This window comes from Leptosomus discolor, chromosome 6 (genome assembly GCF_034619465.1).
Source record: "Leptosomus discolor isolate bLepDis1 chromosome 6, bLepDis1.hap2, whole genome shotgun sequence".
NCBI lineage: Eukaryota > Metazoa > Chordata > Aves > Leptosomiformes > Leptosomidae > Leptosomus > Leptosomus discolor.
Window position 1 is genome coordinate 4,157,289 of NC_141396.1, and position 12,057 is coordinate 4,169,345.

General features: G+C 42.4%; 1 protein-coding gene across 1 annotated transcript in view; it reads right to left on the reverse strand.

Annotated features, from left to right (window-relative positions):
- ZRANB1 (zinc finger RANBP2-type containing 1) overlaps window positions 1-12,057 on the reverse strand; it is a 43,989-nt gene that overhangs the window by 9,489 nt on the left and 22,443 nt on the right. The window contains exons 4-7 of the mRNA XM_086466915.1: window positions 6,547-6,734; window positions 4,776-4,929; window positions 2,352-2,423; window positions 1,578-1,776 (exon numbers count right to left, since the gene is read on the reverse strand). Of these exons, the coding sequence (XP_086323041.1) occupies window positions 1,578-1,776; window positions 2,352-2,423; window positions 4,776-4,929; window positions 6,547-6,734 (613 nt within the window). The remainder of the gene's footprint in view (window positions 1-1,577; window positions 1,777-2,351; window positions 2,424-4,775; window positions 4,930-6,546; window positions 6,735-12,057) is intronic.

A 12,057-nucleotide genomic window follows, 5' to 3' on the forward strand; every position in this document is an offset into this window, starting at 1 on the left:
TAACACGTCAGTTGATTCTTCAGGAATCTCCATCACTCACAGCCCCTGCAGGCAGAGCAGTTCCTATTAAGGACGTGGCTCTGTAGAGGTTTGTACTAGAACCTGCACTAATTTTTTCCAGTGACAAACCAGCAAATACAATTATCCAGACTAAAGGCAGGCAACTGTATTCAAACAACTATAAAGGAACACATGAATCAGTTAAAAAAAAGACACCACCCTGTGCTTCCAACAAGGACAAAGATTAAGTAAAATGCAAATTCTGCCTAGAATGTGAACTAAAAAGCTTAACCAGATTTAATACACTCTAAACAGTGAGTGTCATGCTAGATACAACAGTAAATCAACAATAGTTAACACTAACATTTTGAAACTTTGGTTTAAACCTCAAGGGCTTGCAGCATGTTTTTGGATACCATGCTTGTTTCTGTTACCATGAAGAACAAAACCTGATCTCTCATAAATTTCTGTTCTGGCCTCAGGGGAACTGCTGGTGATGCCAGGGACATTCCTGCGTGGTCGAGATGCACACTCCGCTACAAACTACTCTGGAGTAGTGACAGATCCCCTCGGAGACAGGTTCTCGGGAGAATTGTTACTGAAGCTGCCCTTGACTGACTCCAGCTCTGGATGCCCATTGGGGAGTTTTCTCCAGGCCGCTGGGGACAGCGGTGACAAAAGCTACTTCTCGGTACCCCTCAAACGAGCCTCTGTTGTTGACGTCCCGTACAGCACGCGGAGCAAGGGGACAGGCTCCTTCTCTAGCATGCCTGCTGATAGCGTTCCGCTTGTCCTTGACTACAAGGACGTAAGAAAACTAATCGCCTGGGTCTTACACGATTAGTCTTGATGAGTCTCTTCCCTTAGTCCCCTTATGCACTTGAGAGCTGTTGGACACCACTGGGGGTCCAGCTGTAAGAATTTTTCCTCTAGCAGAGGCAAACCACAGTATCGGACTCAAGAAGGTTGCCAGGGTAAAACAACAAGAGTCGTTCTACAGAGTGACAGATTAATTCTATGGCCAAATGACAGCACCAGTTAAATGTCATCACTCTGCTTCACTGCCCTTCTTTTAGCAGACAGAACAGGAACAAAAAGAGCAGTTCCGAATAAAGCTGTAACTAAGCAGATGGAATGAAAATACCGAGAAGTTTACACAGGACTAAAAGCCTATCTTCTATTAACCATCTTCTGCAAAGCTTCCACCCAGCAGCAAGGCACGGCGTGTGCGTGATTTACATCGCAGGGATACAGAAATTCCAGTCTTAACAACTGGGGTCGGCGCACTCCTGACAAGCACACAGCGTAAAGTGTTTTCACTCTGGTTTAAAGGCTATTTGCTGAATTTCGCATACCGTCACCGAGTTCAGAAGGTCCAAGTTTCTATTGCTCACATTTAAAATACACTGGGATCTAGATTACCACGTGAATCCCCCTGTAACTCAACATCTTTGAGGCACACAATCCACAGTAAATTGGGGAGTGGTGGTTGAGTTGCTTTTTAATACTATACTACGATCAACTCCTATGCTACACGGAAAGCTATCTTTAAAGGTGACACAAAAAACCTAACTTACCAATGCGAGCAGTCGTGTAAACTGTCGTGAAGAGCTTTCCGCAGCACTGAATCCTTGTCGTAAATGCCCCAAGTGGCTTGTAGTACTGAATCAAGCAGGCAGTCCCCTGCAGTCCGATTCCAAAGTGCATATAACCTGCTGTCCAAGCGCGTACCCAGCTCCAGTGACCAGTTAATAATGGGAGATTCCTCTTCTAGCTCTGCAACATGACAACAAGCTCTTTTAAAACCTACAGTCGTTTGAAGTCTCAGAGACTGAGCAGCACAGTAACAGCACAATCTCAGTAGTTTACCCATTCACACAAGCAAAACTAAGTTTTCCTTTGTACTACAAAAACAGGTGAACTGCAACAACTAAAGGCATTACTTGGGCAAAATACTGCCAAGAAAAGAATAAAAAAACCCCACGCCATAGCCTTAAACAAAGCAGCGCATCACTTGTTTGAGGATTGTTACTGAAGCAGAAAGATTTGTTCAGTTTTCTTTAAAGAGCTGTAAAGCTTTAAAAATCTTTACAATTCAAAGATAGATTACAAATGTGCTTTCTACAGACTTCACTCTCTCTCTCTCCTCATAAATAGACTGTAAATGTTAAAATTAAAATAATTCCAGGGTGAAGATTAACTTGAAAGCATCAAATCTGTATTTAAAAAGAAATTCAGGCAAAGCATGAACATAATATACACACACACGCGCGCTTTTTTTCTTTTTTTAACCACAGAAATACTCTCTGAGGAAAAGCAAGAGACATTCTAGGCATTCTCAAAGCATTTACCCTTCTGAACATCTCTATCAAGTACTTCGTCAAATAACTTTTCTTGGACCGTGGGTGGTAAGTCTTCAATATCTGGAAAAAACCAGGAAACAAATACAAGAGTCACTTAACATTGCTGTAAGAGACACACGTTACCCGCTGGTGCTCAAGAGAACTTTCACAACAGCTTTCACCCTATCACCCCTCATGTCTCCTCTGAAAAGCTGCTATTATTTTCAGATCTGTCATTTGTGACCATAGGCTTCCAAGAGCACGCTGAAGTAGGTATCTCAGACTGACTGTCATGCCTTTTATGCAGAAAGGGTCATCACAGCATGCACAGGCTAAGAACGGATTTCTCTGAAGGAGAAAGTGAAGTAAAAAAACCACTCTGAGGTGTGTGAGGGAGAGAATTTTCAACCTTACTGTATTTAGGACAGCTTCAATCCCAAAGAATAGTTTTCCACCCATCTGAATGGCTTCCCCTCCCTCGTCTCCCCCAACGGACACACACAGTTCACCAGGAGACCTGTTTGTGTACGGAACAGCCACTTTGTCATTTCACAGACGTCAATAAAATAGTTCAGAGCACCCCAGGGGTTTGCAGGCCACAGTTTGCAGGTTAGGAAAGAACAACTGGGGAAACTATTGAGCTACGACACGGAAAACGCCACTACGGACAACTGTTCCAAGGGCTTTACAGACAGAATCTGCAACTGTGGATCTACCTCTAAAAAAAAAAAAGGCAGAAAATTGTAGAACGGGCAAAACTCTCGTGACTCCTCTATCACGGAACACAGCAAACGCTGTCACACGTTCTAAACCACAAACATCTGCTACACCTTACAGATTTGCTCGTGGCCTGCATTTCAGTGCAGGACAAGCAGTAAAGGGTTGCTCGGCAGAGCAGCAACTAGAATAACTTTGCTAAATTCAGCACAATTGTGACACTTAAACATATAAAAGTTAAGAAAGTGAATCAAATAGTTAAACAGAAACACCCAGCATCCCTTCAGGCAGTCTAAGAGATAACGACCGGGCTCTGCACAGAAGATCTCTCTTCATTCCAATGTCCTATCTGCCAGTCCTGCTCAGATATCCAACACCCAGGGCTTCTAAAACTGAAGTCCCCAACAGGAGTTGCCACTGAAGCACATTACTGTTTGGTGCAGGCAGGGTGGGCTTTGCTTTGTAAGACTGATTGGTGTTTTTAAACTAAAACTGGCTCACAGTGCCCAGCGATCAATTCAAGAGTTTCACACTCTAAGATCCATGCACTGGCTCTTCAGGAGGATGCTAGCCATTTATCTGAAAGATCGAGTGGAAACTGGTTCCTAAACTACATCGTATCGGTAACGCCTGAACAGGACTGTGTGATTTCTACCTCTGTCCTCAGAAATGCCACCTCGAGACCAACTGCTAGCTGCTGACTACAGAGGATGTTCCGTTGACTAACTGTGCTGGAAGTGGCAATACACTGACAGTCTTGATGTACAGAAGCTTCTAAACATTCTTAGTCCTTAATTATTTCATGGCTATTACACATGTCAGAAAGTTGCATAGCGGTTTAAGACGTGTCTCTTGAAAATACTGAACAAATTCCTCATATCTGGCAAGAGCAATATTTTTTGTTGCCCCTCTTCCCCGTCTCTCCCCCAAACAGCAATGAAGTGTCAGTCTCCAGCCACCTCGTACACCCACACCGTCCGCCTCTCACACGTGGCCCACAGAGTAAGACTGAATACAGCACCTCAATCAGATCGTTGGTAGACAAGTGGTAAATATCATCCAGACTTTTTGCAGAGGAGGAAATGAGGCAACACTCAACCAAAGAGGTTCCAAATACAATTCTTACAGCGCTACTGCTTTAAACCAAAGACAAATGGATCTGCTGATTAGTAGTTGCCACCTACATGTTTTCCTACCTCTGCTGGCAGCATTTCTAGTGAAGTAAACAGCTCTTGAAGACTGAAAGTCTAATAGCTTTTTGTTAATAGACAAACATTCTCTTGATCATGGAGTACCTCAAAATAACCAAAAAGTGCCACTGCTGTAAGCAGGTACAAATGCAAAGAATAGCTCTGGGCCTTAACGGAAAGGACTGAAAGCTAAACACAGCTATGTGAAAAGTCGTATTAGAGCCCAGAAACGTCTGGGCTCCAATCTTAACTTTAAACACAGCTTCTCCTTCAATTTCCTCGTGTCTGAAGAGGGTAACAGATGTTCACTTTGCAGGGTTGACGTGTGCAAATACTGAATATTAATAAGCAATAAGCAAATTCAACTAGTAGATCTGACCTAAGCTATTAAAACTTAAATAATGAAGTCTATACATAGGCACCACCCCATCAGAAAGTCAAGAGTATACATCCAAAACAAACAATTCTTAACTATGTGACCAAAAAAAAAAATTCTTCCATCAGGAAGATGAATTTTGTTCACTACCTGCAGGTAACGTAAATGTTACAAGGTCAGTCAGGAAATAGCAAGCAAAGTCCCCCTTTCGTTGATGAAGGGATGCAGCGATTTCACGACGAATTTGTTCTGTGACCTCTGGACACACCATGGCAGGAATGCACTTCGCTGCATGCTGCGATACCTGTAACGTAACACAGTTATTATTTCTAGCTAAACATGAAGACTTCAGAGCGACAATCACCAGAGGATGGTATTTTGTTAGCAAGTCATGCAAGTATAAACATTGGCACCCTGAAAGATTAAATGTTTAGAGGCTCTCAATGAATTAATGTCTCATTTGTAAGGTTAAAAACCTCTTTAGATCAAAGAGGTAAATTAACAGGTGACCACTTCCAGGAGGAAAAGGAAATGCAAAAAAAATAGTTAAGAGCTAGATAAACAACAGGAAACATCCCTCAAATCTTACGCATGTAAGTCTACATATAACAAAGAACTTTTTTACCACAGCTCAAGACAGTTTCCTACAAAACCTAAGATATTTAAATTTCTCAAGATTCTAATCATCACTGGCAGCAGGGACTCATTCAATGATATGCGGCAAGTGACACAGGGATGACACTGGATTAAAAAAAAAACCACCAAAACCAACTCAACTTTAAGACACACAATTTCACTAGTTAATATCCTGGCAAAGGAAAGTATCGCTGTGGCTCAAACACTGCTGAGCGTTTTCACAAATGGTACGTCGAGTAAGTATTCCTAGAAACTGAAACAAAACCAAACAGAAAAATCCATGACAGTCTTTCAGCAAATTACTTCGTTTTTAAACTTGTAATGCCATCAACCCAGATAGCTACGTAAGCAGCACAAAAGTACTGATATTAGCCACGTATAAACATACACTCTTCTCAAGGCTTTAGCTACATTTATCTTGCTTCATCTACTCTTTTTAATTACTCAACTCTACACATTCCATCATCTTTACGCGCTCCTCGGGGCATGCTACTTCCCAGGAACACATGCATTCAGAACTGCATTAAGCATCAAAAGAGGGAAGGAGGCAGAATAAAAATTTGGCTCCCATCAGGTGAGGAAGCAGAAGTCTGAGATTAAGAAAACAGACCCAAAAAAAAGGCAACAGAATTACTTATGGCCTAGTACGAGGGCAAAAAGATGGAGGAGGGCAAAGATCACCAGAAGCGAGGTGGACTGTACAAAAATATACAAGGAAATGGAACATATAAAACCAAGGAGACCACAGAGAGGAACCAACCAGTCTATAAAAGAGACAAAGAGTGGAAAAAACACAGCAATTTTGCAAAGCAAGAAATTTGCCTTTCTCCTTCTGGAGATACTCAGCTCCTTCTGGACAAGGAGCTCCCAGGAAAACCAGGGAAGAAAGACCAGGTAGCCTTATTCATTAACAAAACTCAGAAAAAAGCCACGCTGTCATTCATCTCGATGTTTTTTGCTTTCAGGGCATTTCCTCTGCCCCACCCAAAGCGCAGGAAGCCTCACAATAGCTCACTTCCACCACCAGTAACATCAGAACGGGTGCCAAGACCTCTCCTTAACGAGAGAACTGCACATCCTCAAGACCACCACGTACATACAGTCTCTTAAAGTAAGCTGGCTTCTTGAGGAGAAACATCAACAAAGGCACAAAGCAGCAATTCATGTATTCTACCAGTATTAGCCTCCATCTTCTAGCAAATAAAGTTACACATCACTGGCTGCAAACAATGGAGAAGTTACACACGGTTCCTATTCCGTCCCTGCAAGGGCCAAAGCCACTCACCTCCGTCAGCAAAATGGCGAGCATGTCTTGTCTCTGGAAGCGGATCGCCAGGTGCACCAGCGTGTACCCGACGTCAAAAGCAGAGGGGCGATTGAGCAGGCGAACTTCATCTGCAGTAAGCTGGCGGGCAATATCTCCTCCCGATGACTTGTAAGCTTCAACAGCAGCTAAATCCCCTTCTACGACTCCTGAAGAAAAAAAAACAACAAACCCAAACCAAACCCCAGTTCATTACAGCTAGTGAATGAGCCATTTCGGATCAAGCTAACTTACTCAGCACAGTTTACCTCTACCTATTCCAATACAGACCTAACATACAAACATCAACTGCGTACCAAGAAACTTGCAAGTTTTTATTTATTGTTTTAAACAGAAGACTACAAAATACTTACACTTACCTCACCTCCTAAGTCATTTCCACTATCCAAACCAGCTGGAAGATACCAGCAGATCAAAAGCCAGCTATGAAGAGTGGCGCTGAGGCCCACTGATGAACACCGAGCGTAAACAGACTCACCAGTGTCTCATTTGAGCAGCAAAGGAGGGAAAGTCATTCATTCAGAGCACAGAGATTAGTTTGATGATCCTATCTTCCCTTTTAACTTATCTTAAACTACTGGATCTAAGAAATAAAGCTATTAAAAGGCTTTTAGAATAAAAGGTGGGGTTTTTTTCCAAATATGCTTTAAAAGTGTTGGAAGAGAGTATGGAGCGGAAAGTTCCTCTTCAGCTCACTAGCTTTGCTACTAATTGAACTTATGCCATTATTCAGGGTACTCTGTTAAAACTGAATTAAATAGAAATTACACACACACACACAGAGACACTGTGTGTACTTTCTAAAGCAAGACTCGGGGGGGGTCACAACGTGACCCTAACATCTTCTAGAGCCCCTGGTAACCTCTACCTTCTGCACCAAGCTTCATAGCAAGGCCACGCATGCTGAACGCATTCCTTAGCTGCAATTATCAGAACACACCATCAACAAGCTGTGGTGGTGGTACCTGTAACCAGTTCCAATATAAAACTTACTAAATTCAGAAACTCCTTCAAATAGAAAGATTCTAGGTTAGATACATGCTTAAGAGAACAGTGTAATGCTGAAGAAACAGAAAAGTGATCTTAAAGCCATATTTAATAGACAAGTAAACTGAATAGTTCCAATTCGCTACTGAGAAGCAGCCCTATTTGCAGCAGCTCAAGAACAGAAGGCAAAGAGTGCAGACCACAGAAGTGAGAAAACCCTCTCCCCTGTTTTCTGCAGCTAAACCTCCTTGTCAGCTCCCAAGAGTCAGCAGCTGAACAGAGGCCATGAGGCTGGAAATTGAGACTCAAGTCTATCCTTCACTCAATTTGCTTACCAAAACTCAAAAACTGATCAGAAGGGAGAGGGAGGTCTCAATCAGGGCACTCACTCCCCTTCAGGACTAAGATTCAAACAATAAACAAAGAAAAACCCCAACCAAACAAAAACAAACCCACCAAAAACCCCAACCAAACGACCAAAAAACCCAACACAACAAATTGAACTGCCTGCTCCCAGAGAAGCACACTAACACCAGGTTCTGGTTAACCCAGGGTTTAGGAAAGCATCCTTAGCTCAGCCAAGCAGGCTATAATTTTCAAACTGAGATTACAAAACTTAAAGAGGGAACACAGGGGTGAAAATCGATTATCAGTGTAAGACATTTCTCTACAAAGTTACCAGCTCTGCTTAGTAAGCCTCTACAGATAAAAGTTAAGATTATTCATTTCAACGGCGGTCTAAAGTAGAGAAGCTCCAGAAGACACACTCAACTGCAAACTTCAGTCATACAACATCCACCCATTCATCAAGGACCCAAGAGTCCTAACAGGCCAGGGCAGAATGAAAACAATACAGGACAACAATTTCTTAGTTCTCTGATGCATGTTCCTGGTCTGCCTGTACGGGAAGACATTCCCATTCCACTCCAGCGTTAATGTCTCATTCTGCTTACGTGCCTGCCTGCGTATTCACCTCAGATGAGTTAAGGAGTGAGTTAGACAAGAGTTATATCTGTGCAGTTTTAGTTCCTGTTCAATAAGAGTTAGAGTTTTCCTGATGAAAAAATATGTTATTTTAAAGAAAGGAACTTCTACTGATGGAGAAAAGCTATTTCAGTGGAGGGAAATGAACACTGAAAATTCATGGGTTTTCAAGACATTCTCCAAAACACACATCAAAGGAATGCAATATTGGATGTGACCAACATAGCTCTGCTCCTGCTGCAACATTTCCACTTCTGGGTGGAACTAAAACACATCGAAGCAAAAGGTACTGTTTTGTCCATATATGCCATATCCATAACAAAAAGGCCAAGTGCAGCATTTTATTTCCATGCAATCACATTTATGCCACTGACAAGGCAATACCAAGGCTGCTTGTGCTAGGATTCCAATCAAATGCAAACTGACTTGTTGGGTTGTTTGGGCCTTTTTGTAGATGAATACACATACAATAGATATCAAAGTCAGACAATTTCTCATGACCTACCCTCTTAAAACAAATTATACTACAGCTTTGGCACGAGATCACCTACTGGCAAACACTCAAGAACCCACAGGGAGAGAAGAATCTTGATGGAAGAGCAGATTCTCTGCTACCTTATGACACCTTTACTTTTTTATTACTAAATTAATTTAGGAAAGACACCTTGTTAAAGACCAATAGCTACTTCATACCCTTTCACATTTTAACCAGTTCTATTGACAGGGCAAAGATTCCAGTTATCATATCGTCACCTTCAACCACACCACCCAATGGCAAACATACCAAAGACCACCCAAGACCAGCAGGTGGCCATCCTGACAACCCAAATATCCCAGACTAATTTCAAAACTCAAATATACAAACACCCTCAAAATGATCTTTTGATGACAGACGATCAGACCCAAATCAACCTAACAGCCCCAGTCAGCCAGCCTGTCAAGTACACACTACACAGTAGTACACGCTACTACAGCCTTAAGTCAGCGCCTGGTCAATTTGTAGTTGTAATTATTCTTTTAGTCGCCCACCCTCAGCTGCTAAGGCAACTGATTATCATCCCACTCTTAATCAAACCTCAGCAACAACTGAGGTCTAAGACTGACGCTGAGAGGCAGTCATGTGAGGTTTGGCAATGCCTTCAAGCACTAACCACTACAAGCTGCAGTAAGGATCCAAATCAGACATGTGCTGTACGCAGCACTGCCAGTTCTTGCAGTTTATTCCCACGTCTCGCAATACTTGACATTCCTAAAAGCCCCATGTCCTAGAATTAATTACTAAAATTGTTATATAAGCTGTCATTTTAAAAGTACATTTCTAAACCTCACCGGTGAAGTTCAAGCTAAAGATCAAGCCATACCTCAAAACCAGGCAAACTGTGTATGCCTGCTAGGCCTGATTTCCAAAAATGGAGATTGTAAATGTATTTTAGGTATTGGGTTGGCAGTGCTTTATCTAGAAGTGAAGAACAGTGATGATCTGCTAAATGACACCTCAAACTAGCACAGTTGCAGCTCACGGAGGGATGGTGATGTGACCATGGGCATGCATCGTATCTGCTCATCCTTTATTCCTTAATCCAAGCAGCCAAGTGACCAGCGAGGGGGGCGGCATCATTTTTAGATCAAGTCCAGACAAACTCCCTTCTGGATGCAGTCATTGTTTTGTAACCGAGTCTCAGCAGATAAACATGACACACAAAACCAAGCCATACAGAGCTCGTTCTGCATCATTTTTTGTACAGAGCCCATTACAAGCCTACTTGCTTCTAAGAAGCTTCCTCTTGCCGACCTGCTGCATGCCCTAACGTCTGGTACCAACCTGCACTGAAATACCGTAACCCAAGTACCCAGAGCATCACTACCGCAGGGCCGGTACTCGATGGTCACTACAAACCTCTTTGGTGCCTCTTAGCCACAGCAAGAAAAGTCCAAATTTCTCTTTACCCAGTCTACCAAACATCCACTCCATTTTAGCCACTCCAAAAGAACAGGGAAAACTTCTAACAGCTCGTCAGGTGCCAGCCTGCTCACAGTGCCAGTCAGTACAATCCAAGGCCGCAGCAAACACTGAGCAAAAAATAGAGTAATAACTGGCAGATTGCCAGAAATCTCAACCACAAAACACAAATCTTGCCCCAAAACTATGAGGTAAAGTTGCCTACATGCAACATCCCTAAGAACGGCCTGCAACTCCTCAGTTCAGTATCACCACTCTAAAATGAGATCCTGATATGCTTTTATTGACAATAGGAGGCACATTCCTACAATGGCTTTGATTTCTGTCCGATGAATGAGAGGCTCCTATTCATTAAGCCTATTTAAATAAAGCTTAACAAAACACTATTTACAAGAAATACTACAGAAATATTTACTGATGTTCTAATTCAATACATTTCATAACACACAAGTGCTTGATTACTTGCACAAGCAGCCTCTGAATCGTGCTCCGACACAGCGCCGTGCCAGTTGGATTACTCCCCACTGACACCCACCGCATTCCTCAGACTGTTAAAACGTCAAAAGAGTGGCATTTGCCTTAAGATTGTTCACACGGCACCCGTGAGCGCCCCAGCAGCCAGACCTCTTGCGAGGGCATAGCTCCCATCACCTACAAGAGCTACACAAAGGCCAACAGACCCTTATGGCTCGGTGTCCACTTCTGATCCACGGCAAGAACAGCTTTTCTTCAAGGTGGACTCCAGAAATGTTAGCTTGGTGTTGCAACCGCAGACACCAGCCTGTGTGTGTATGTCCCAACAGGTTTTGCTTTGCTTAATGCAGCACAAACACAGGACTTACAGCCTGACATCCTAAGCAACAGGAGAAGAACACCAAGTCATATGTAAGTCATAAACACGAGTGCAAGTTTGTATTTTGCGTTTACAGGTTCAACTGTGCTCCCATTTGCAATTCAGGCATTTCCTCTTATTGGAATATTCCTTCACAGCAGCAGGAGCCAAGGTTTTTATTTTTGCTAATAAAGCCCCGACTCTTACAGACAGCACAGATCAGGAATATGCAGTCTCAGTATACAGGAGAAGATACATGATAGAGATTAAGAAGGTTCACGATAGAGATTAAGAAGGTTATTTAAAAAGACTAATTTAAAAAAATATTAGTCACCCAATAACAATTTGTATTATCTTGATCCCGCATTCTTCCTGCTATAACCATCTTCTTTATTAGATACCAATATTACCTTTGCTCATATTGAATAAGCCCATAATTAGCCTAGCTGCTAAAACCAAACTACTCCAGCTAAGGTGCTATTAAGTTGATTCTTTACAACATGTAAATATTTATAGGGTTTAGCACAGTTAAGTAAACTTGGAAAGCACACAAGAGCTTACAAGCGTATCTAGAAAACTAAATCCCATTTGCACAGTCCCAGTGACTTCAAGAAAGCCAGATGTAAAAGTTTCCAGAGAAACTACTACAGCAGCAGCCTGCATTTACTTCATGATCTGTCTGATACTTCTGGAGCGCGCTGGCACAACC